The sequence below is a fragment of the Podarcis melisellensis genome (assembly GCF_964234715.1).
Source record: "Podarcis melisellensis genome assembly, chromosome: 7".
In the NCBI taxonomy this organism is placed as follows: domain Eukaryota; kingdom Metazoa; phylum Chordata; class Lepidosauria; order Squamata; family Lacertidae; genus Podarcis; species Podarcis melisellensis.
In genome coordinates, this window is record NC_138539.1 from 33,747,346 (window position 1) to 33,774,709 (window position 27,364).

At 38.0% G+C, this 27,364-nt stretch overlaps 2 protein-coding genes across 8 annotated transcripts in view; one reads left to right on the forward strand and one right to left on the reverse strand.

The window, feature by feature from the left end:
* The window catches only part of LOC309373909 (uncharacterized protein), a 78,980-nt gene that overhangs the window by 14,696 nt on the left and 36,920 nt on the right, over positions 1–27,364 (forward strand). For 2 of the 4 annotated variants that reach the window (XR_014170276.1, XR_014170277.1), the window contains exon 3: positions 7,132–7,292. Coding sequence is in view for 1 of the 4 variants with exons in the window: in XM_081918464.1 (XP_081774590.1) it covers positions 7,132–7,292; positions 7,993–8,069 (238 nt within the window). In the remaining 3 variants the exon portion in view is untranslated. Of the gene's footprint in view, positions 1–7,131; positions 7,293–7,992; positions 8,285–18,073; positions 18,899–27,364 lie in introns of those variants that run through there. The other 2 variants (XR_014170278.1, XM_081918464.1) reach the window with 2 other exon arrangements.
* Positions 1,290–27,364, reverse strand: part of PREX2 (phosphatidylinositol-3,4,5-trisphosphate dependent Rac exchange factor 2) — a 107,494-nt gene continuing 81,419 nt past the window's right edge. For all 4 annotated transcript variants that reach the window (XM_081918390.1, XM_081918391.1, XM_081918388.1 and 1 more), the window contains exons 28-40: positions 27,097–27,179; positions 26,024–26,114; positions 24,916–25,044; positions 22,020–22,061; positions 21,003–21,220; positions 19,848–19,950; positions 18,905–19,048; positions 16,668–16,782; positions 10,844–10,910; positions 8,303–8,493; positions 5,775–5,877; positions 4,743–4,810; positions 1,290–3,885 (exon numbers count right to left, since the gene is read on the reverse strand). In XM_081918390.1, coding sequence (XP_081774516.1) covers positions 3,840–3,885; positions 4,743–4,810; positions 5,775–5,877; positions 8,303–8,493; positions 10,844–10,910; positions 16,668–16,782; positions 18,905–19,048; positions 19,848–19,950; positions 21,003–21,220; positions 22,020–22,061; positions 24,916–25,044; positions 26,024–26,114; positions 27,097–27,179 — 1,400 coding nt within the window. In that variant the 3' untranslated portion in view covers positions 1,290–3,839. The remainder of the gene's footprint in view (positions 3,886–4,742; positions 4,811–5,774; positions 5,878–8,302; positions 8,494–10,843; positions 10,911–16,667; positions 16,783–18,904; positions 19,049–19,847; positions 19,951–21,002; positions 21,221–22,019; positions 22,062–24,915; positions 25,045–26,023; positions 26,115–27,096; positions 27,180–27,364) is intronic.

The window sequence follows — 27,364 nt, forward strand, 5'->3', positions numbered from 1 at the left end:
GTTCCCACTTGCCTTTTGTTGTTGTTTAGTCGTGTCCGACTCTTCATGACCCCATGGACCAGAGCACGCCAGGCACTCCTGTCTTCCACTGCCTCCCGCAGTTTGGTCAAACTCATGCTGGTAGCTTCGAGAACACTGTCCAACCATCTCGTCCTCTGTCGTCCCCTTCTCCTTGTGCCCTCAATCTTTCCCAACATCAGGGTTTTTTCCAGGGATTCTTCTCTTCTCATGAGGTGGCCAAAGTATTGGAGCCTCAGCTTCATGATCTGTCCTTCCAGTGAGCACTCAGGGCTGATTTCTTTAAGAATGGAGAGGTTTGATCTTCTTGCAGTCCATGGGACTCTCAAGAGTCTCCTCCAGCACCATAATTCAAAAGCATCAATTCTTCCGCAATCAGCCTTCTTTATGGTCCAGCTCTCACTTCCATACATCACTACTGGAAAAACAATAGCTTTAACTATACGGCCCTTTAAGGACTCTGCTTTTTAAGATGCTATCTAGGTTTTTCATTGCTTTTCTCCTGAGAAGCAGGCGTCTTTTAATTTTGTGACTAATGTCACCATCTGCAGTGATCATGGAGCCCAAGAAGGTAAAATCTCTCACTGCCTCCAGTTCTAACTGTAGCCTTAAGTGCTAATAATTCTCTTCTTTAAAATGTTCATTGATCTGCAAAGATACTGTACTAAAGAAAATATATTCTCTTATATCATATATATATTTCTAAATATCTGTGCTTGTTTAATAAAACATGTCACTTTATCACAGTGATGGACAAGATTTCATAATTTTGAGTTAGCATAATGACATCCTATGAGCTTTCAATTACACATAAGGCAGATAGCAATAATATGAACAAGTGATTAGGATTCTATGAGCACTTTTCTTTCAAATCTAATTAAATGTCATACAGATTTGATACCAGAATGCTGGGGTAGGAGATGCTTCCAGCTGCAAGCTTTGAATGATAACTGGTCATTTATCTTCTAATCTAAGCAATATATGGAATTGCAATGGACTCCCCATACTTCAGGGGATATAGCACAGGTTTTTGTTTTTTTAAAGTATGTACAAGTCAGCAATTTTTATTTTGAAGGAAAAGCAGCCACACTGGGCCCCTGTTTTGATCATGCTCCTGATGCAGCTTAGAGCCCTGTGCCAGTTGTCCACCAAATATTGCCCTTCCCAACTGCTAGTTGTCTTCAAAGGTGCTAAAAGGTGTGAAAAGCAAAAGTAAACAAAGTGTTATATGCATTGGTGCTATATAAATAAGTAATAATGAAAAGAGCAGCTCAGGTTATACTTATGACAAGTTTATTATTGTTTGGTGCTATTCCATTTTTACATAGACTTAAAATATTCAGATATCTAATAAAAAAGAGAGTGATATGCAGTATTGGTTATACTCAGAGTAGGCCCATTGAAATCAATGGACTTTCTCCAAGTATGAATAACATTGGATATCACCTGGAATGTATTACACTGTAAGTGATGATGATATGATGGACACAAAGATATACATAGAAAAATAATTTGATTCAAATCCATACTAAGAGGAGATTTCATTTTTATTTACCAATGTTACAATCAGAAAAGTTGAAGTATATGGCTACAAGTATGGGAGATTTAAAAGAAACTAGTAATAATACTTTGTAGTTTTCTTTACATATGTATACTTTTTTTTAAAAAAAAAGCAGCAATGTTCTAGATTTCTTACTGAGTAATTAAAAAAATATATTCTCCCTTTGCAAAATCTAGTACTGCAAGAATGAGCAAAACATTGAAAACAACTAACTCCTCCGCCCCCAAAGGACACATAAGTTTACTGGATTTCTTACACTATATACATGATGCTACAGACTAATAGTGCTGCTATAATCTTTAAAAATTGGTAGGAATATATGATAGTAATGATATGATGAGTCACCAATATGAGTTCAGTAGAAATATGTTCCAGGCACTATTAGAATATACTAAATTGTGCTTTTGAACTGTAGTAGCAATCATCCTGTCTAAAAGGCAGGATTTCGGTTCTAAGGCAAGATTCCTAAGATGAAATGAAATTTATAGCCCAGTCAGATAAGTGATGAATAATATGATTTTGCAGTGGACAGTTTGAAATTACTCTTACATTTTAGAACTTCAATGCTCCAAATATATACTCTAGATACATTTAAACATAAAGTTCAGTATTTTAGAATGGATAATAACAGTTCAGAAAGTGAATTCTGCATGTTACATATCCTTGAAGTAAACAATTAGTTGCTTACTATATACATCATATTACCATATTACGGCTGCTGCTTCAGTGACTAAATTCCTGGGGTACTTCTGAGTAGACATATAGTCTAGCCTCTCCCTGATAGTGGTCAGCCAGATCAGTTTTGCCTTGGGGTGGGATATTTTTAACGTTAATTTTATAATCAGGCAAGCTGTTAATCCTCTGCATTTCTAGATGATATTTACATATTTTATTGTGAAATTTGTATATTTTGCTATATCTTCTCTATTTTTCTTTTCACTGTCACTCTGTCCCATGGTTGATTGCAACATAAATTTGATGTCATTTCTGACATAAATTTAAGTATGCTGTCAGTAAACTTTAGTTTTCAAAATGTTTGCTTTTCTTTTAGGATACTGATACTACATAATTTGCTAGGTAGTTTAAAGAAAGATTAGAGACCTCTAATTATGTAATAGTTGATAGAACTTTTTTGTATTCTTATGTAAATGTAATTCACACTCTTATCTTTTACCCAGAAGTACAAAAATAGAAATGACTGCATGTTCTCAGATTCAGCATTTTCAGAAAACCCTTATGCCATGGAGTTCACTATCACAGGAAACACTCTTGTCAGTGGTTCCTGAATAATTTTTAAGGAGTCTAATTACGGTAATGGAATCTTGGGCCTCTTCAGAATCCTCCTGTCGCTTCTAGCATCTGATCTCAATGTGAAATAAATTGAGCATCTCATGCTGAAAATCACTTATTGTCAAGTCATGGAAAGTAAACGCAACATTCCTGTATCTAACACCCATGTATTAGGAATAATGCTTTTCACATAATCCATTTGCAATCATCTACTACCATCACCACCCCTTTTCTCAAATCTATTTCAATTATTACATAGAAAATGCAGGCCAGAAGTGTATAGGAGGCATGTTTCTCCAGTAACTGTAAAGTGGAACTCCAGAAATCTTGCCCCCAGTGTAGTCTTTGTGCTTCAGATAAAACCCTTTATAAGGTATGATCTTCGTGTCCCACTTTGCAGGTTTAGAAAAGCAGGAACACAAATTCCCTTGTACTTTTTCTATTCCTATTAGCTTTTGAGTCTGCTTTTAGTATGTAACCATATCCTCAGCAAAAAGGTAATTTCAAGTATAGCTCCAACTTACAGTATTAGAATATTGGAGGTGGACGCAATTATCTGTGCAAGAAACTGCAAAAGTATAGCGTAACAACTTGAAACCAGTATTATTTTATCTTCCTCTGAATCAAAACTTTTTGAAAGGGTCTTTTAATAGTGGTTTTTCCATTCTGTGTTATACCTTTGTGTTCATACAGTTACTAGTGCTTAAATGGGTGATTGGCACTGTTGAAGCAACCACCTAAAATGCAGACTTATTCCAGTGTAAATGTCCTAAATATTACTTCACCAAGCATGCAGGTCAGATCTAGGTATCTGCTTTTTCCAGAAATAGTTGTTCCTCAATAGCTAAGCCATATTTAAGATAAAGCACTGCTGTATCTGGAACTACGTGCTGTTGTTCATCAAGACACATTCTAGGAAATACTAGTGTCATGGAAGCTGGAATTTTGAACATTCCTCCAATAGGAGTCTTTACTCTTCTCCAACAGGAGGTGGTGGTTGACACAGTTTGTATAGCCTGCCAAAAAAAAAAAAAAATTACAAAAGTGCCTGAGTTTTGTGAAACTGTCTAAAACATTTAAACTTTCTACTAACTACTGGCTCTCCAGTGGAGAGCAGGGGTGGAAGTAATTTTCAGGCCCCCAACCTGCCCAGTATTTTGCCTGACCAAAGGTGGCAACTCTAGTTCAAATGAGTATCCGGAATAAAAGAAAATATCTGTTTAGCTCATGAAACTATGCCCCAATCTAGGCAAGTTGCACCCGAGCTTTCAAAATAATTCATTAGAAAGATCCATGTCCAATCAATTGCAAGGGGAAGACCGCCAAAGTATGGAATCTCATGCGTTAACACAGCCGGGGCAAGACATATTTACAGTATATGTTAATGTTCAGTGTAAAACTAATTATGCACATTCCAGCTCTACTTTCAGCAGGAGGGCTGGTATGAACCAAAACATTTATAACTAAAGGGAGAGAACTGACCATTCACTTGGCAGTCACATTTAAATGTTTCCAGAGAAAAATAAATAACCCCCAAGATAACAGGCTCTTAAATACATCTCCAGGGATCAAAGGAATTTCAGCCAGCTCCTAGTTCAGCCTAATCAGGATATTTTCCTAAACTGGCTAAAACTATATTACAATGGCTTTGTAATAATCAAGCGCTCAACTCTGCCAGAATTGGCATTTGGTACGTAACTGCATAAGCTCCAAAAGTATGGGTGTCCCTAAGAAACAAACAAACAAACAAACAAACAAACACCCTGTGCTTCAATATCAATAAAAGTGTGGTCTGAGTCTAGGTAAAGTATTTGACAGAAATTGGAGAAACGATAGCCTTGGTCACAGGCCATTGATTGCAATGTTTCATTACCTTGGAGCAGATGGTGGTGTTCGGTCCCGAACTCCTAAATTCTTGGCAGTGTTCTGCACTCGTGCTCCCTGTAAGACAGAAAAATGATTGTGCTTCTAATATTCCTTAAAAAACAGAGGAGGAGGGGGCTCTCTACCAGGACATTTACAGGGTTATTCATTTAAACAAAATGGTCAAATATTGGCTACCTAAACAATCATTTTTCTTTGCTGATTGGGAAATAGAAGATGCCCCGAAGCAGCAGTAAGTAACTGAAGAGTTGTTTGTGGCTTCAGAAAATATAATCGAATAAAAAAGACTGTTCCCACTGCACCTTCAGTTTCTAAAGGCAGAACTCCGACCAAACATTCAAAAGCCTGGAGAGGTTCAAAGAATGGGCAGCACCTGTGCTATCCATAATGCTTTATTTCCTCATAAAATGTAACAAATTCAAAAAATATATACCAAAGTTATCGGGAAAACTACAAGGTAGATGGCAATTAAGATCAAAACAGACACATCCATTGCTGTGCTGTAAATGTTATGTTTTATGTTTTGACTACCTCAAGGTCATGCTGAGCCAGGAGAGATAAATTCACACGCTCAGCGAGCTGGGAATTCTTACTTTCATTTAGTACCTCGCACCTTGCTGTTTTTTCTCTGAAGTGGTGTTTTGTTTTGTTTTTTCTAACGAAGCTATGGCACACTGGAGGAGTAGTAGCCACCAGTGCTGATTTGGGGCACAATTGTGCCAATTTTGAGTGAGATCTTGCCCCAAATGGGCATAATCTTGCTTGAAATCAGCACCACTTCTTTGCCAAGGTGATGGGGCAGCAGTGGGCCCCTTTGGATTGATGGCCATGGCTCTAACCACCTGCCTTGGCTGAGAAATCCTGGGTTCCCAGGTCCAGTCCTGTTCAACCTGCATATGCATTAAATATTAATGTACTTTCAAATGGATAGAATTGCTTTCCAAGGCCAATAATCCAACTGGGGGGAAACTGAGCATTGGGTAGCGAAAATGTAACGTATCAAAGCAATAAAGAAGCTCACTTGTTTGCGCATCACATCTGTAGCTTGCAGGATATAGCGAGGAGGTAGGCCATGACTCCGAGCAAGAATTATAGCCTGTTCCAGAGTGACACTCAGAGTGCACCTGCAATACAAAATCAGACAAATGCAGGAGACATCAAGTTTTACTGCATTCTAGTTATCTGTGTAAAAATGGGTAGTCATGTTGGTCCATTAGAACAAAAATCCAAAGCTGCAGTAGGATAATGTATTTATTAGGTGCAACCAAAAAAGTCAAAGTAGTGAGTAGCCTTTCTTTCTAGTTCTACAGAACTCTTCTTACCATCTAGAACACACTCAAGGGAGGGGCTTATTCCGGAGCAAAACACAAGCCCCGCCCACCAGATACCAAGCACTCTACTATTCAAATTAGGTTCGAGTGTTTTTCTTGCAGTTTTATGACGCAAACATGTTGAAACTGCACCACATGAAAATTAAAAGTCTGTGTGAAACTTCCTATTGAATTTAAAGAGCAATTTAATCATTTTTTTCTCAAACAGGTAAAACTCAACATACTTTGGATTTTCATTTGAGAAGACAAATTTGCACCTAGATCATCCAAGCCTACTGCTCTTATCTGCTGGGCAACACATATACTTCAATCTGATGAATAAGTTAAACTGAGCTGGTAAGTTAAACTGAGCTGAATTCTATTGTAAATTGTTGTGATCTGCTGCAGGGTGGGGTGGCATTTTGTGCTTGCAAGGCAGCTGGAAACCAACCAGCCAGGGCATCTAGAATTGTAGCTGTGACCTCAAAATCTGAAAACAGAAGATTCTCCCTCTTTAGGGTTATGCTAATTTTAATAAATGATTGTGAATTTACATAAATTATTAATTTGTATACATTATAGTAAATATGTTTCATACAGCACTGTGAAGGTTAATAAGTATATTTATTTTCTTTCTGGTGTGATCCTATTCAGATTATACATTTGATTGCTATACATGTCTGTCTGGAAAGATACAGGATTTGTTGCTTTAATGTAAAATTGGAAAATGCACTGTAATAAAAATCAAAGCAAAAGTAATTGCTAACTTTTCAGCAGCTCAAATATTAGCTTCGATGCTGGAATGCAAATAAATCTTTCAAGCATTTTTAGCTTAGTGCTGTTAAGTACAGTTCAATTTGAACTCTGTGAAAGAAATAACAGACAAAAGAGCCAGACCCCATCCACAATCCATACCAAGCTGAAAGATAGCTAGGACTTGGATTTGAATTTAACTAAAATGAAAAGCTGATAACATAATTTGTTGCCAATGGTCGTTTTCTGTGAACTCACATTGTTAGTATACATACACATAATCCTTTTAAACTACATTTATTCTCTCTCTTATAGAAAGCATAGGATTGTTAAGTCCATTCAACATTTGATCCTGACTGACCTGGGTCTTGTGACTGTCTCCATGTTGAAAACCCTATGCACAAGTAAGGCAGCCCGCTTGAGGTTAACACCAATCACGCGTTGGCTGGGAAGTGTCCGCAGTGCGCATCAAAGGGGTGAGGGTCACTGTGCATGTTTCCACTTGCCCTTTTGTACATTCAGACTGAACATCTGAAGAGGGCTTTAAAGTTCTTAACCTCAGCAGGTCATGTAGATTTCAAAAGATTATAAATTTCTTACTGCTTTGAGAACACTTGCATTTTACACTAAAAATAAGGTCTTTTATTTTAACGTTTGGTTTTATTTCCACATATTTTGAAAAAATGCCCTACCATCTGCTACTTACTCATTCTGTTCTCTTGGTTGGGTTTTGCTAATTAGTGACCTTTAAATAAATTAGTTCTTTATTCATGAGAAGAGTCAAAACCATTCAAGATTTAATACAAAAGGCAGAGAAAGCAGACCGAGTTTAGATTCTTAAAACCAGTGCTTTTCTTCTGGGGGTACGCATACCCCTAAATATTTTGTGAATCTTTGTAATTTTGTCCATTTACTGTCCCCCCCCCCAATTTGAACTATAAAATGGTGATTTTCTTGAGTCAAAATGAGAGTACCCCTAAACATTTTCTTTTTTTAGAAAAAAATCACTGCTTAAAACTGCCAGTTGGGTTCTCACTTCTGAGCTGTCCTCACATGCCAGTCCACAAAATGGCTTATATTCCTCTCAGACCAGTAGGAGACACGCAGGAAGCATTGTGGTATACCTAGAAGCAGCATCCATTTAATTTTTGTTACGTAATCTCTCCCTTACTCAAGTGAAACCCAGCTTGCAGTGTGGCACCCAAGACAATCTAGACAATGTTATTAGCTATTCAAGAGCAACACCAGAGTAGAGCAGTTCACAAGGAGATAGCTCTCAACCACATTTGGGACAACAACATCTTTAATACATGTTTTACATAATGTAAAAAATAGTGTTACATATCCTTATGCTATGCCACCTTACAGTCAGTTACAAGAGCTGTACACACATGTTCAGTTCTGAATAAAAAAGGTTTTAATAAATCATTATTATTGGAACTGGGTGGTAATAGCAGCTATCAAGAAAAGCGATAAATTACCATACCGGTGAACTCCGCTATTGCACATGATGATATGGCAAGCTCCGAGTCTGCTACAGAGTTCTGAAGAGACTGACAGCAGTCCAACTCCTGAGGCACTGCATGCTGTGTAAGCACAGGATGCTGTGCGCTTGGATCTTATGAATGACACCATCAGCCGGTAAAGTTCATCCAGAGAATTGATGGGCCGCATCAGCTGCAAGTAAGTGACAATGCTGCTGTCATTAACATATACTCACTGTCTCAAGAAGAAAGTAATGAATTCTAAGTTCATCAAAAACCAAACTGTAATTTCTCTTAATGACATGAGAATAAATAAATTCAGAGCATAGGTACCATGGCATCCTGAAGACAGCCTATTTGTCCTTCATGTAGAAGATAAGTAACTTTAGGTCCCATTACAGTGGTACCTTGGTTGTTGAACATAATCCGTTCCAGAAGACCGTTCGACTTCCAAAATGTTCGACAACCGAACCGAGGCGCAAAGGGAGAATTTCAATTTCAATTGTGAAAATTGAAAAACATGCAGCAGAAGCCATTCAACTTCCAAGGCGCGTTCGAAAACTGAAGCAATTACTTCTGGGTTTTGGGCATTCGAAAACCGAAACGTTCGGCTTCCGAGACACTCGAAAACCGAGGTACCACTGTACTAGGACAAAGACAGGTAAAGTTGTAGCTGGCCCTTTTAGCAATTATGTAACAAAAGATCACAGCTTTTGTTCTTTAATTAGGCAATTAAAGGAAATTAACAGTGGAAACTTTTTAAACAGGCAGATTACACTTTCTAGTGAGCCGAAGAAAGGAAATGGAACTAATGAATTGTCATACTTACAATAGATATTTTCCCCCCTGAAAACTCTCTCTTATATCCATATTCTCAAGGAAGACAGGGTTGTAGCTCCTGAGAGCTCTGCTGATTTCTGCTGCTAACAGTTTCTTTAGTGGGGTAGGAGAGTTGGGGGAGAAATTCACATCTGACAACCAGTACACTCCTTTGGTTTCAAATAGTACATTGTAGACAAGTCTAAAAAGCCTGGGACACAAATTTTCACGGTCCTCTAACAACTATGATGGCTCATTTACCAGAAGTATTTAGCATTAACTCTGGAAGTGTATACAGTGGTACCTCGGGTTAAGTACTTAATTCGTTCCAGAGGTCCGTTCTTAACCTGAAACTGTTCTTAACCTGAAGCACTACTTTAGCTAATGGGGCCTCCTGCTGCTGCCACTGCGCCGCTGGAGCATGATTTCTGTTTTCATCCTGAAGCAAAGTTCTTAACCCAAGGTACTATTTCTGGGTTAGTGGAGTCTGTAACCTGAAGCGTATGTAACCTGAAGAGTATGTAACCCGAGGTACCACTGTATTCAATTCTGACCAAACTAAGCTTCCTAGAGCCTTTGTGTTCCGGGCTTTTTAGACTTATCTACCATGTACTATATGGGACGCGGGTGGCGCTGTGGGTTAAAGCCTCAGTGCCTAGGACTTGCTGATCGAAAGGTCGGCGGTTCGAATCCCCGTGGCGGGGTGCGCTCCCGCTGCTCGGTCCCAGCGCCTGCCAACCTAGCAGTTCGAAAGCACCCTCGGGTGCAAGTAGATAAATAGGGACCGCTTTCTAGCGGGAAGGTAAACGGCGTTTCCGTGTGCAGCTCTGGCTCGCCAGAGCATCGATGTCACGCTGGCCACGTGACCCGGAAGTGTCTCCGGACAGCGCTGGCCCCTGGCCTCTTGAGTGAGATGGGCGCACAACCCCAGAGTCTGTCAAGACTGGCCCGTGCGGGCAGGGGTACCTTTACCTTTACCTTTACCTTTTACCATGTACTATCTGAAACCAAAGGCCTGCGTTGGTTGCCAGATGTGAAATATATTAGCATTATTTTCAGCTCTTCTACCCCACTACTTCTGCCCTTTCTATTCCATTTCTGATGCTTGTGCCTCCTGGTTTATGCTTCAAGGTTCATACATAAGCACCTGCCCAAAATAGCCACTTATAAAGGTGTCATCTTATTAGCTTACATAAGTAAGTTTATGCTCTACCTCCATGACTGGAAGCTGTGTACTTCTGAATACCAGTTGCTGGAAATTGCAGGAGGGGAAAGTGCTCTATTGCTTGGATGCTGCTTTCAGGCTTCCTGTAGGCATCTGGTTGGCCACTGTGAGAACAGGATACTGAACTAAATGGGTCATTGGCCTGAACCAGAAGGATTGTCTTAGGTTCTTAAGTCAGCCATTCTATCTATAAACATGGGCACATGTTTCTCTGCAGAAAAAAACAAATATGGCAGCAGCAGCACTGGAAGGTATGGTATAGTTGAGTGAGCTCTGCATTGTGAGTAACCTAATTATCTGAAACACAAGAAACTTCCCTGATAAGGACCCTAAGGAATAGGTTCCCCTCTTTCACATGATCAATCCAGTTTTTAAGCTTAGTATGTCTCAAGAAATACAATGTTTTCATTGTGGACAATATGCATTGCACTATTGCTCTTAAGGGATACCTAATTCGGATGATGAAACAGTTTAATTAACACATCATTATTTTGTTTACCTTATCTATATAAGCAGCTTTTGATGTTGAATTAGGTGGAAGATTTGACTTGTCCAGGTAAAATGCCCTGAAAAAAATAAACATCTACAATGGGTTAATTGTTCAAGAGCTTTTATAATGTACTTTTAAAGCAAAGACCTTTAGCCTCTTTGTGGCATTTTTAAAGCATTCACAACACAAAGAACCATCATGGAAATTAGTGATGGGCAAATGTTAATTGAATGCTACCCTCCCTTGAAACTTATTGTGAAAAATATTAATAATTTTGAGGCAAGCTGTCCTGAAAATTAAATGTACCCCACCATATGGTGCAAGCCAAAGCTTTCATTAATATAAAATATGCTAACCCTTGGAAACAGACTTAGTTAAAAGTTGTAGAATGAAAAAATCTTAGTTTGCATTACAAAAGCAATTCTTTAGAATATATGACCTTCACAGGGTCATGTTTACAGCAGCTTGCATACAATCTACTGCAATTAGTAAGAGTCTGGAAAAGTAGATCATGAATGGCTATGGGTAGTTCAGGACCCAAGTTCAAATACTTTCAGTAGAACAAATGAAGAGCACTTTTTTTATTTGATAGGTCTTGATTTTATGGTCTACAAAATAACCATGAAGGAATCAGTCAACAGCAAGCATAGCACCCAGGGAGCTATGCAGATTCTGGGGTGTGCTATCTCCTTCCTTCCCTTTGTGTTTGTCGTGCTTATCAGGAGAATAAAAGGATTTGAACCCTGCCTGTAGGGGTGCCTGGGGCCTAGCTCTAGCACAGTAATTGCTAGCATGCTTCACTAGCTGGTTGAGTTGGGGTGGGAGGATATTGTGGTGTCATATTGCAATTTCTCTGTGCAGTGATGCCAGGGCTGTGATTATGTTCTTTCCCCTGTGTCACAAGTTCTTTAGTTATTTCCATATATTGAGTATATTAGTGGCAGCACAGCCCACAAGCTGACACTGGTGGTGCTCCATTGGACACCACTCGTGTTTGTCATTTTTTATTTTATTTTTACACTCTTTTGGTATTTTTAAAGAATGTGTTGTTCCCATCTCTTCCCGGGCTGAGCATGCATTGCATTTGGCAGCCATTTTACCAGCAAAGCAGAAACATTTATCTGTTTCCTGTGTAATACAAGTATAGGACAGTTCAGCCCTCGCACGAGATTGGTTTTCAGAGTGTAACTTATGTGAACATGAAATAATTAATACTACTAAGTATTATTATTCTTTATTAAATTTGTATGCCACCCTTCATCCAAAGATCTCAGGGTGGTTCAAACCATGAAAATACAAAATAAAAGTGAAATGCATAACAAAAACAAAACAAACCCATAACCCGCCCTCCTACAAACACATTTAAAATGTTAATGAGCCCAAGGCCTGGTTGAAGACGAATGTTTTCATCTGGCACCTAAAGTAGCTGACACTTGTAGAAAATTTGAAAGTGCTACACTTGTATAGCTTTGTACAATATGATCTTCTGTATTATTGAGGACACGGTGAGCTGAGGACAGCATACAAATTTCCAAAGTACTTCACTTAATTACTAAATGCCTGTTTAGGACCTTAATCAAATGTTACGAGGAAAGCTAATGGGAAACTTGGAGTAATGCCCAAAGTGAGGCAGTATTTTCTAATCTCCCTAGAGTGACAAGTGTGAAATCATAATACTTACTCCATGGATAGGCAAACTAAGGGCCAGGGGCCGGATGCGGCCCAATCACCTTCTAAATGCAGCCTGTGGATGATCCAGAATCAGCGTGTTTTACATGAGTAGAATGTGTGCTTTTATTTAAAATGCCTCTCTGGGTTATTTGTGGGGAATAGGAATTTGTTCATTTTTTTTTCAAAATATAATCCAGCCCCCCACAAGGTCTGAGGGACAGTGGATCATCCCCCTGCTGAAAAAGTCTGCTGACCCCTGACTTACTCAATGTGCAGAAAATATTAGCTTTGCCATTCTGAAAATGTGGGAGATTTTTTTTTAAAAAGGTAGAAATTATATAGGAGTAAGACCCATTTCAGTCTGAATGAGAATTGTTGTTATGGGAACATGCCTTACATATAACAAGATAAGGTTTAAAGCTGCCATTTGATGTTTGGAACAAATCATAGTTTCCACATTATATTTGAATACAAGAGATTGGTTTGTTGAAATCATGTATACCAGTAACTATACAGCAACCAGAATCAAATGGTAATTAGGTCTAAACTTATCTAAATCATGCACCATAGAAAACAAGGTCAGGGAAATAAAAAGTCAGGAAGTGCAATAAAAGAACATACGAGATCCAGTTGAATTCCAAATATGGTTATGGTTTAAACACACACACACACGTTCTGAAATGGAGCATGTAAGTTCACATACTTGAATATATAAATAATTCCTCCTTTTTATTATAATATACTTTCTAAATTCTACCAACATTTCTTATGTATTCTGCATGCTTTATATTTTGTAATATAGCTTCATTTGCATGGTCACAGCAAGCAAATTGAAGGTCTAATGACTACTAATTTCATTGTGAATAAAAATCTCATTACTAAAATTTTGTTTGCCACTCTAACTCTTTTTAATATTTCACTATAGTACTCCATTGATCATATATGTTTACACAGAATCGTAGACTTCTTGAATTATGAAATATTAAATTTGTGATGTTATTTGGAAGCAACATGTTTATTGTGTATTCTGAATTGTAAAACACAAATTTAAGCTGGCTACTGTTAGAATTATCAATGGTGTAGTTGTCATACTGTACCCCTGCTTAACTCTGAAAAGTGAAGAAAAGGGGGAAAGTACTTATAGAGGACAAAATACGTATTTGTCCTCACAAAGAAGATGGAGTTACTAAGTGAGCTTTCTCAGTATCTCTACTGTTCAGATAATAAAAAGGATTTGGGAAATCCCCAGAACAGGGAGAAGTCCTATTGTACAGGCAGAAGCCCTTTGCCAACCAGATGATTTTGGTATAGCCCAACCTTTTCACCTGTGTTGTTGCAATCAACATTTCCTTTGCTTCTAAAATTCTATTAAAATATAAGAGACAGGAAGAAATTTCCAATAAGAAAAATACATGGCAGACAGATGATCTCCAAAATTATTTATTTTGGAGTATGATTGGGAAATGCTGTTTTAGACTTCTAAACTTTATTTTTCTTACACAAGGAAGACTTCCTTGTAAGAAATAAAAGAGGGCCAAAATCCATTAAAAATATTTATTTGAATAAATGCAAATAACTATTAAGCAAATCAGGTTTGCTTTCAGCTGAAAGGCATATTTTTCATAAAGTTGAAATAGTAATTAACTATTCCTGGTTGAAAGCAATTCATTTATCAATTTTGCTCTAGTGCACAACTGGAGAATTCAAATTGTCAAAAGAGGCATGTGGATAGGGAGCTATTAGCAGAAGATTTGTTTTCTGTAAACGAGTTCACACAAAATATTCTTCAAATGGATTGCTTGGGAAGGACCACATTTGTTTCCACAGAAAAATGGAGAACACTGGCCACGGGGAAGCATTTTCCACAATGTTTTAAGCAGCTTGTATAAGATATAGTTCTGAATCTACTACCCAAATTACATGGTAGTTACTCTGGCGCATTCCAAGTTTGGAGGCCCTGGTTAGATTGCAGACAGGTCAGCTGCCAGCCTATGATATTGTAGCTGCATATGATGTCCCCCAACTTCTCACTCACATTAATTCTGCTGCTCCTGATGTGTGCATAAGTAAGGCAGTGACACCAGGCAGTTCGGGCATGCAACCCAGTGCTCGAATCAGTTCTGCTTCTGTGGTCCCCACACAAGTGCCCTTGTAATAGCCAGGCTCTCATGTGGTGAGTATTGGAGGAGCTGAAAACAGGACTGCCACAATTAGGATGGTAAGGCTGGAAAGTATTGGCATGCAGCCTTCAGCTCCAACTAGCACTGTCCTGCAAGTTCTTGCTGGCTGCCATGGCTGTGGTAAAGAGGATGGGCCAATATGGCATATGCTGGAGTCAGGCCCACTTAGATTCCATAAGATAAAAGAGAAAATCAGATGTAAAGAACAAGAGATATGAAAAAAATAAAATTTTATTTCATTTTAGAATTGATTTATGGTAATGCATTACTACTGTATTTGATTTCTTCCTTTCAGCTAATTTCCCAAGATTATGACGAGATTAACTGATTTAATCAAAAGCTCCTGTAATTATACTATGTTTATAATGCTATGCCTAAATTTTTGCTAATGTATCACTAAGTTCCCCATTGCTCTTAATAACTGCTGAGCTTTCATATATAGCGCAATAAAGGTGTTTAAAAATCTTTGCTGACTTAATTACTTTCTCCCTTTTGAGCAGCATCTTCCCATCAGCAAAACATAAGGTCAGGGTAAATTTACACCATTAACCTCTCCCCCAACTTGAAAACAGAAAATCAGCATACCATTTTTCTTGCAAAAATGCCAAGGAAACAGAACTAGTAAAGTCTAATTATAAAACACAACAGCAATCTGGCTGAAAGTTTGACAAGAATATATAGAGCCATTAAAATGAGACTAGGGCAGATGCTAAAAGATTTATCTGCACCTTTCTAAATTCTCAAGGTAAGTAGTTTCCTATTACCATGCTTTTGCTGATTGCAGCACCCTGGTTTTTCACCTAGTACACAGTGTGTTCCTTATAGGCTACCATGTATATGTTGAAATCTGGAGCAAAGGGGAAGTGAGGGATTTCACAGCAGACTGGTTTTTATTGTCTCTTCAGAAGCAGCATGGTGTGCATTGGAATGGAATTAGGTCAGTAGGGTTTGGAAGAATGTCCCATCTTGTAGATGCTTAAACCTGCAGCCTAGTTAACTCTGTCTTGTCTCCTGTTTTCCTTCAAAACATTTGGCAAATGACTTGTATCAGTTTATATTAAAATTATAGAGAATCATAATGTTTATGAAGCTTGAAATGAACATCAGGTATGTGTGCTTCTCCCTTCCCTTGCCCCACCTCTCCACTCCTCCTGTGCTGGCTTCAGCAAGGAAATCCTGGTGGTGTTCTAACTCTAAGTTACCTATTATGTCCAAAATGGGGAACCCTGGTTTAATATTTCAGCAATTTCTTACCTACCCTTCACCACAAGATCCCAGTGGTGGTTGCAACCATATAATCATACAATATTAAAATATAACAAAACAATTTAGAACAAACCAGAGAATGTACATCAGACAACAGGCATGGTCTCTTAACCAGGATATTAGGATATGAACTGATTCAGTACAAGAGGGGAATGTACATGTGGACCTGGTGCTCATTCCCTTTGTAAACTACAGTTTATTTATGAAGTTGGAGCATTACATCCAAACCGTCTTTCTGCATATGAGAGTACAAACACTTGCAAGAAACGCTACAGAATGTTAAGAATTATTTTTAATAAGCGAATTAGTCAAACTAGTTGCATTTAAGATAATGATGTTGCTGCTGCTATTTATACAGGGGCATCAGTATGCATAGAGCTTTCCAGAGACTAGAGAACAGTTCCCTACTGTGAAGAGTTTCCAGTCTAAAATTTGCAAAGAGGAAGGGGTGGGAATATTCATTTATTCAGTTGCACATGCTTAGGCTGAGTTGCAATAGGGCATGGGAGCCATACTGACTTAAATTTAGGTATTCCTACCTGAACTAATTTGTAGGTCAGGTTGATAGCAATGCATGTTAACAATAGTTTGCAATCCTAAAAGATGCTTGTGCTTAGAGAGCCATTAAATAGGACTTCACTTGCCCTTTACTTGTTTCAAGAGTGTGACTCAAATAGTTATTGGATAAGACACATATAGATAAGCAATTACCTTACCTGAGTTTTTGGTTATATTGTTTCACTTTTTCCAATGAAGCTGCATTAATCTGGGCTTGAAATTCTTCTACTGATACATTGTCCCTGTAATAATAGCCTTCCATGCTTTCTAGGGCTACAAAAGAAAATTAATATAAGTATATATATGATTCTTTTCCGATTAAAATATGTCTAAGATATGCTGAAGCCCCCTGAATGGATCCATTTGATCTGGAACCCTGCACAGTCAGGATCTCATATCATGGGAGCTGCCTATGTGTGTTCATATATGTAGCCTCCTATAGATGGTGTGGAATGAATACAGAGAGTGCAGCAATAGGTTCAGTGCCATAGTCCCACTCTCTCTTTCATATGATTTCTAATTTCTGTACTGTTTCTGTCACTGCAATTAGAAGGAACCATTGCAATTAGAAGGAACCATTTCAATTTATTCTTCTAGTATTGGCAATGCTCCTTACACATCCAGCTAGGTATGCATAGGATTGCAGCCTTAATCTTTATTCATTGCTGAGTCTTTACCTACTCATTTAACAAGAACTTATGCAAATCTAAAGCTGATAAAATTAGAACTTAATAGGTGAGTAATCTCATTATTACATTGAAATTGGAACACGGTAACTGACATTTGAGGGAAGGAGCATATTAATAAAAGATTTTGCAATTAGGAATCGCACCACTTTGATATTATAAAATTTTGAGGACTTGTCCCTCTAGGGAACAACTTGAAAATGTTCCCAATAAACACAATTTTGTTGCAAACAGCATGTGGGTTCACAGCCTTAACTGTATACTGAATATTAATTCTGCTAAAAGTTCATTAAATGGCCAGTTAATAAATAATTCATTTCTTGCCCAACCGCTTGCGTGCTGTAAAAGTCCTTAGCTTTCTTTCTGTACAAAAGATAGTTAATGATGTTGGTCAAATTATATACCCTTATCCTTGCATTAGAGTCATAACTAGCGCATGGGACCGTACAACCTAAAGAGGTGCTTATTCAATAATCCTGGAATAGGGGTAGGTTTAAAGGCATTTTCTTTTTCCATTTCAGCAAGAATAGAAAATGACTGCATAACTCCAAATCTAATTCCAACTCTAGTCATAGTTAAACCCTAGACAAGAATGCACGTCTTCACATGCCTTCATCTAGTTCAATGAGGTCCAGATATTTATTGCAATGTACAGTGGTACCTTGGGTTAAGTACTTAATTCGTTCCGGAGGTCCGTTCTTAACCTGAAGCACCACCACTGCCGCCACTGGTGAAGCTGCCGCCGCACCACTGGAGCATAATTTCTGTTCCCATCCTGAAGCAAAGTTCTTAACCTGAGGTACTGTTTCTGGGTTAGTGGAGTCTGTAACCTGAAGCATATGTAACCCGAGGTACCACTGTATATCGTATAATTATAGAACTGTAAGTCTCTACCAGAGAAGAATAGCAAACCAAACTGATGGACTATGCCGAGATGGCAAAGCTGACTGGAAAACTCAGAAACAAAGAGAATAAAAACTTTATAAAAGAATGGAAACAATTATAAGTTACTTAGGAGACCACTGTAAGCAGACGGAAACAAGAGCAGGATTTTGATTCATTTGTAGTGTAAAAATCACTATGGGCAGTATGGTTTGCTATAAAAATTGGAGTATGGATGAATATGAAGTTGTAGATGTTTAAAATGAGACCCTATGGAGGGGATGGGGGGAAGTCTTGTGATTCGGAGAATCTCTTTATACTGATAGGTTTTTATAGTTTATGTTTATTTGTACTTTGTATTTCTAAAACCAATAAAAAATATTTCATAAAAATAATAAAATAATAATAATTATAGAATTGTAGAGTTGGATGGAACCACAAGGGTCATCTAGTCCAACCTCTGTACAATGCAGGAATATTTCACCCAACATAGGTCTTGAACCCATAGCCCTGAGATTAAGAGTCCCATGCTCTTTCAGATGAACTAATCCCAGCAGATAGGAGAATCTGCATCCAATATTGGATGTTCAACCATACCAACTACTGGGTATTGAGTTTTGTTTGTTTGGGGGTTTTTGCAGTCTGTATATATATGACAAGTTCAAACTTTCAAGGCAGTGTCCAAATAGCTGGAAGTGAACAACAACAACAGCAAAAATGAACACTAAAATTTGCACCAGGTTGCAGTCGCGCACAATGTGTGCGATTAGCATCACACAAAAATAACATGACTTCCTACAGAATGCTTGAGAAGACTGCCAGCATACCTTGTGCAAAGAGGACGGGGTAAATTTTAAATCCTCCACCATTCTTCAGTCTTTGAGGAAGCTGTTCAAAATTGTAATTATTAAGATAAAAGTAAACTTTCAAGGCTTGCCGGCTTCCTTCTGCTTGATATGTGATTGGCATATCTAAAGAAGAAAATAAAAATGTTACAGTTTTATCAAATGCTAACACCCGGTCAGTATTTTTGCTTCAAGTACTATAAGAAAACATTAACTGAGCCAACATTTCTCATGCTAAGGAAGTGGGAAAGGAGCTGAGTGTGAGAGAAGAAAGCCAGGGTTGTATGGTAGCTAAATGGTCGACTAGATCTGGGGAAATCCAGATTCAAAACCCCTCTTGCCAGGAAGCTCACTAGATGGCCCTGAACCAGTCACTATCGCTTAGCCTAACCTACTTCACAAGATTGGTGCAAGGATGATATGGGAGTGGGGAGTACCATGTACGCTGCCTTGAGCTCATTGCTCACACACGCCTGGCTCCTAGCCCTTTTTCAGTCTGTCGGATTCCTTTCAGGCCCTGGTCCCAGGGACTTGGGCCTCCAGCACACAGATACACCTCGTTGGGCTGCCTATAGTTACCATAATTAGCATTAACATCAGTGCACACATGACATTGCACCATTGTTAAGTTAAAGGAAGGGAAAGGGCAGGGGATCGCCCATAATAGGAAAGTTGGGTAATTTTGGTAGTATGTGAAAGCCACAAATTCCATTCACCTAACAATGTTTAGAAAGTTGGGACTTGGACATCTGCACTGGGATTTAAGACTAAAATTATATTAATTCCAAAGCTATATAAAACACCCAACCATTACATATGCAGGTGATATGATACAAGTTAGAAAAGATAAAGCTTTTATGCATTTATACCATACTATATTTTGAAGTAGCAATGGAAGGACGAACATTTATTTTATAATACTCACTTGCAACTAGAGGCTCTTGTTCAGATTGTTTAAAAGAAAATGTAACTTTCTCCAAGTCAAACAGTGCAACCAATGTGTCTTCCAGCATAGCTTGTTCATCAGCCTGAAATATATATATATGAGTCTATTAAAGATACTAGATTGATGTATATCATTATTAACATTAACTGCAGGTGGTCACATCCTGTTTCAGTAGTTAACCCAATTAACTCATGAGTGCATGAAGATTGATGTATTTCTATTGACTTTGCACTCCATCATCTGCTGTCAAAAAATGACTGTTAGCAAGGATGAAATATAGCAGGTTAATTTACCATTTGCTATGTTTAATCTTATCAAATTGTAATTGTGTTTCATGCAAATGAGTAAGCTCAGAAATTCTGCACAGCAAGCTATGCTTAAATGCTTAAAATGATTTTTGTGTTACAATATTTAATACTTTTAAAATGCAACTCTGTATATTATTGTGGCTTATAAAATAAACTGTAATCTTCTCAGTGCACTTTATTGAACAAGAGGAGCATTCCTCCAGAACTTTGCCAGAAGGTAAAAGTTACAGTAGCTATAACAGAAATCAAATAATCTGATTCTGAGTAATTATATTTTGTGATACCTTCCCTAGCTTATCAGCATGTTGATTAGAAAAATATAAATTTTGCTTTATATTCAGCTTCTTACTGAAGCCAGAAGCATTAAATAAAATCACCAGAAGAACAGAGATATTTTATCCTTGATACATGTAATATATACACAGACATTTGTAGCTTCCTCAAATGTACATTTAAAAAATAAACAAACAAAAACCAAACACAAATTGATCACAATGCTTAAATAAGCACTTCTACTCCTGAGGCCCCTCAGGATGGTTGCTGTTTGACTGGGTTTCCAGTGGAAACCAAATGTTATTAATGCAAATTAGGGGGGGGATATAGAATATGCAAAACCTTTCCTTTGCCTATTGGTTCAATGTGTCAGCTTCCTGAAGAATACAGAGCCATTTGAATTAAATTTAGCACTTGTAGTATATTTTTAGAAACAGTATAGGTTTTAGAAAATACACTATGAGCTTCTGGACAGATGTTAATTCCAGATGCCATTGGTCAGGACAATAAGAACATTACACAGAATGGCGCAGCTGCGCACAGGAACTCTCACCAGATTTGGCGACAACAGTGACTGGAAGTGAAGGAGGACACCGGCACTGGATATCTGTTCCAACCATCTTCTGCTGGCCTCTTGTGTCTCCATTTCACACTCTTTGTTGTTGTCAAACATCTGATTTAAGGCAGCCATTAACTGTTCTGAAAAAGCACAAACTGTGGCCACCAGACTTTGGCAAAAGACCATGTCTCGCCTGAGCTGTATCTTACTATCTGTGAAGGGCAAAAAATAAATAAGGAGAAATAAATAGACTATAAAGAAAATGCACAATGAATTGTGTCTCTCCTTCAAGAAGCAGTGCCATTATTTTCTTGGGCAAAATGTGACATTATACACAGTAGCGGCTGTCATGTGTGATAGCACAATGTCACATATATGCATCCCTTCACGATCTTTGTAGATGACAGCAAAAGTTTTGACTCTAAACAATGAATAATTTAGTTATCAAATGCCACTGCATCGCTTGGCACTGGCGACTATATTAGGATTCAGAAGCAGAGCAAGGAAGTCAACTATAGTTCACATTGGTGCTTCTTTTCTACCAACTTTCATTAAAAATTGCCAAATAAGTTGGGTGCCATATGTGTTCAGTCTATAGATTGGTCCCTGATAATTCATCACTATGTTCTGTCCAGTATAGGCCTGCATATCTCAGCCTCCTGCAACCCCTGCTTTTTTTAAAAAAAAAGATGTATTTTAGTGTATCTAGGTCTTTTCCTTACTCTTCTTGAACCTAATTTTGCTTGTTAAATTTTGCACTAGCTCCCCCATTTCTAAGTATCACCCTTTATCAGACGACTGATACTTCTTCATACTCTTCATCAGTTAGGAAAGGAGGAAATCACATTTAATATATTCACTTCACTTAATAAGGACCACTCAATTTCTATGCTCCATTTTCTTCTATCTTTATGAGTGCCCTTTGAGCTCATGAAAATATAACAAATATTCTTGGGGAGACTCAGCCAACTGCTTTGAATAGAAATACTGAAATAGATTCATTAAAATTACCTGTATATTCAAGGAGTGCCAAGAGGGCCCTTGCTTTCACCTCTGGGGAAGAAAATGACAGACACTTAAGCCAAAATTCTGTTTTGGACTCAGATTTGACTATACTTTGCCCATCTTTCTATTGATTTCTTCCAATCTTCTAATTATACATACAATATCATGCTTATTGTATTCATTTTCCAAATTAAATAATGAAGTGGACCACTGAATTTCTAGTAAGCTTTGAATATGCAAATTCGTAGCTATATGAACATGGTAATTCATATTCTGTAGTACAATCCAACCTATGACTACTCGAAAATAAGCCACATTCATTTCCATGGCAAGTTAAGCAAGTTAAGATTACAGCCTGGCCTTCTAGTTCAACATTTTTAGAAGTTGGTATTTGTTTCTTTCAATCATTTCTTAGAAGCTACTACATGAAGAGTAAAAAGAAAGGTAAATCTTAATCTTAGTTCTTTAATTAACTAACTATATTGACTTTTAGGAATTCTGTTCTATACAGCAATGGATACATTTGCAGTGTTGACTATGTCGTGTTGAACTGATTCCTGTTCTTATGCCAAATTCATGCCTAAAGATTACCACTGAAGCTGGAATTCTGCTAGAATTTCCATTTGGCTCACTAAGTATATCTAATTAGGATCCCTTAAAATAAAATAAAAAGGACTGTCTCATATCCAAGTCAGTTTTCCAAATGTATCCTTTTTCTTTATTCCTCAATCTGTCACTCATGTACTCTGTGCTGATTTTTGTTTCTTCCCAGGGCTGCACTTACTGGTTCCAGCCTCTCTCACTCCTGGATTCATGAACGTCAACTTACTAGTTCCAGGTTCTATGCTTATTTATTAGAAAATTATGCTGTTTAAAATAATAAAAATTCTTAAGCAGTTTATATAAAAACCAGAAAAACACAAGAATAACCATCAATAACATTCCCTAAAGATAAAAAACAAAACAAAAAAGTATGCATGACAGATAAAACTGAGCAATGTACAAAACAGAATAGAAAATGTATGAGTACAGAAAATATATAGTTTAAAGAGGCATTAAAAAGTTATTAATGTATCTGCCTCACAAATTACCCAAGGGAGTACATTCCAGAATGTGGACGCTATCACTGAAAAGGCCTGCTTCTGCATTGTCAAGAAGTGATAAATTGGTTGGAAGATCTTAAAAAGCTCAGCTTCATCTATATAGAGGAAAGCAGACTGTGGTCCCAAGTTTAGAACTTTACATACCAACAAAACCTTAAACATGCTGTCTTGCAGCTGCAGCTTCCAAACGAGACTCAAGAGTAGTCAGGTTGCCAATGTATGGACAGCCAAATTATCCCTGTCAATGCATGGTCATAGTTGGTAGAAAAATTGAAGCTGGTAAGGTGTATTCTGAGCCACGGAGGTCACCCAGACTGAGTCAGTGATGGATCTAGGAACACCCCAGAACTATACACCTGCTCCTTCAGAGGAGCTATAACCCCATTGAGAGCAGGTGTGCACCCCAACTGTGAGACTTGGGATTGCCCATCCATTGGGTCTCTCATCAGGATTCAGTTGCAGCTTTTTAGCAGTCCTCCTTCCCATGGCTGCATCAAGGCACTGTTTTGGGACATGCATGGCCTCTCTTGATTCAGCTGTTACATAGAAATGCTGGGTGTCATCAGCATATTCGTGACACCTTGCCTCAAATTAACTATGATTCTAAACACTATCCTTCTGCCATCACAATCAGCAGAAATTCTCATTAATATCTAGCTAATTTCAGTGAACCAATGCAACTACCAAATGCATACTGAAATGCACACCAGGCAGCTTAATTAATCATCCTTATCTGTCCCTGGTCACATTACAAGACTTTTAAAAATTCATCTGCTGGCCTTGAATATATTTCACATTGAATTAAACATTTTCACCTACAGTATTTCCTAAGGAAACTAAGTAGCTCTGGTCCATTTTTGTAGGACAGCTTTTGTTGTGTATTTCTAATAATCTCCTTTCTATCTAAATGAACAAACCAAGTGAAATCTTAGAAAAATCATGATATGAATAGAATGAATTTTCTATTTTTATCCTCATTATTCACTACTAAAATCAATTGAAGAGCAGTGAATATTTTAATATTACATCTATGTTTAATCACCAATCATCATTTAATTTGGTATTCTGTGTACACACTAAAAAGAACTATGACCAAAAGCCCAACAGCCCCTGATTTTCATCATAGATTACTTTAGTTAACTTCCATAACAAATCAGCAAAGTATCAATCACAGCATACTTGGTTCACCAAAATGAGTTTAGATGCGAGTCAAAAGAGATTTTCTGGTCTCTGTTTGGGTATTTGCAAATTCTAGATGCAGCTCAGGAGACATTAAATATCTTCAAATTAACTTAAAATACTGATAATGGATTGGGCTTATAATGTGCAGAAAGATGCAGCTTTTATTAAGTAGGAATTTGGACATGTTAGCCAACTATGCTGAGACTTTTCCTTTATCCACAAAGTGACTGCAGACAGGATGGGGTGAACTAGCAAGAGAAAACCAATAATCAAGAAGACCCTGTGGAGACTACTGCTACAGCTCAAGCACAAGATATTACTGATGGCTTCTCCAGAGTAGTCCTACCTACTAGTTCCTTGCAGTCACCAGGCGGGATGATTGGAGAAGCTGATATCATAGCTCATTAATTCTCCACATTACATCAAAGAAGGCAATGACGACTCCAATTTCTGAACACAGGTCTAGGGTCTCCCATTAGCAACATTAGTCTCCATTGACTCAGCTAGTCAGGCTACTGGTATTGTTTTGGAATATACATTATTCCTTGAAAGATTCAATAAATCTCACAAGCTCTATCTCAGAAGTATGACAAAACTACCTATGATAAATGAGTTACCTTCAACAAGTTTTCTGATGTTTTGGGAAAGGTTTTGGACACTGCTAGGGAGATTCCAGGGGTCTTGTTTGATGTGAAGTCTCAATTTCTTTGGGCAGCTGAGTTTAGGTCCAATCTCTTGCTGAAACTCTGTTCAAAAGCAAAATTACTTCTTTAATTTTTTATAATTTCATTTTGCTCCATAGGTTTAGTGAAGGTGAGCCTTCAGATTCATTTCCTTGAGTAAAGACTTGTTGTATTTAAATCTCTGAATAAACATTTTCATTCAACACCAGCACTAATTTAATTGGGCATAAATAGAATGCAACACTTCATAATATATTTTCCAGATAACAACTAACATAATAACCAACATGTTTTAGAAATGCTGTTCAGTAAAAAAAATAGGCTAGACTCATAAGAACATGAGGTTTGCAAATAAGTCCAAAAATGTTAATAGGCCACCTGCTCTGACACTCCTATATAACTTGCAGACACAGCAATCAAACCATGATATTAACCAACAATATATGAAATGGGTCGTATGTGCCCTATTTCCCCTTAGGCACCCCAGATCTCATGAAAATCATATTTTGAACTCTGTTGCTAATTCTGATTGGGGGCAAATTAAGGTTTACACAAGCCAGAATTTTATTTGTAGGCTTATTTGTTTTACTATTAATATTTATAGCCTGCTCTTCAGTCCTGAGTCTTTCAGAATGGCTTACAATGTAAATGTATAAAACACAATAATAAATAAGTGTGAACACAATTTCAATAAAACAATTAAAACACCAGTTCCAAAAGATTACTAATTGACAGTTATTACATTGTTTAAGATGTTGTATAAAAATGGTTGGACAAATAAAAGCATTGCCATGTGAGCATTCTTGGCGAGAGCATTCAAAAACAGGGAAGGCCCTCTCCTAACACAGTTAGCAGAACACAGAGGACAGTCTCAGAGAAATATCTTGAAATTCAGGCTGTTTCATGTGACAGAATAGAACCCTTTCATATTAAAAAATATTCTTCTTCTTTTTTTTAACTCCAGTGCCATATTAATAGGTGTATCTATCTTCTGTTTCTGTTTGAAACCCCATTGACTGCCATACTTGGGTTTGAATATTACCTTGCAAGCTTCGACCTGGTGTGAAGAACTTTGTCTGCTCAAAAGCTCTTGCCACTGCTGGTCCTTTCAGTAGATTGATAATTGAATCTACCTGTAGAGTTGAAAAGCAATTGAATGGTGAAAACGTAACTAGCTTTTTGTAATGTTTATGTTAGATCAATTGAGACAAACTCAAAAGATAGGTGCATGTTTTCCCTTTGGGACAAATAAAAGCTTTGGAGTAAGATTAGGAATATGAATATGGAAAGGGTGAAATGCCTCTCTGCCAGTGCTACAGTTATAATCTGACCCCATACTCCATGACTGCTTTTAATTTTAAAGAATTGCACAGGGGCCAGGGGCTGGTGTTAGGTTTCCTGGGGACATGTACTAAGTCAGACCACATTGGTCCAACTAGCTGGACTGGCAGGAACCCTCTAGGATTTCAAGACTAGGGTCTTTTCCCAACCCTACCTAGTGATGCTAGGGATTGAACCAAGGACCTTTGGCATGCAAAGCAGGCTCATGCCTAAGAATACATTCTAAAGGTAAAGGTAAAGAAACCCCTGACCATTAGGTCCAGTTGTGGCCGACTCTGGGGTTGCGGCACTCATCTCACTTTAGTGGCCGAGGGAGCTGGCGTACAACTTCCGGGTCACGTGGCCAGCATGACTAAGCCGCTTCTGGCGAACCAGAGCAGCGCACGGAAACGCCGTTTAACTTCCCACCGGAGCGGTACCTATTTACCTACTTGCACTTTAATGTGCTTTCGAACTGCTAGGTTCGCAGGAGCAGGGACCGAGCAACGGGAGCTCACCCCATCGCGGGGATTCGAACCGCCGACCTTCTGATCCGCAAGCCCTAGGCTCTGTGGTTTAACCCACAGCGCCACCCGCGTCCCAAATACATTCTAGAGAAGAATAAATATCTAAGGCGCAGCATTTGAAATAAAAATGCAAGTCAGAAAGAGAGGGGAAATTGCTTCAGATAATTTTCACAATGCATCCCTGTATAGTCTCATTTTATTAGAAGATAGCGCTGTTTTTGCACCGCAAAAAAAAATCATAGAATCATAGATAGTAATAACTGAATACCTGACCAAAAAGATGTTCCAGACAACCATGGAGTTTGTCCTGCTTGTCATGAGAGATGCGTATACTTAAAGGAAGTTCATCACCTATTAAAACAATGTTTGAAATTCTTATGAGATTTTGAATTTTGCAGACTGTACAAACCTTACACGTGGATCACTTTGTTGCACAGAAAAGGGGTCTAATATTGCTGCCATATGTGATGGCCCTGCTTCTGCTTCCAGGACAGGGTATTCCAAAGGTGAAATGACCATCTCATTCCTTTTCCTAC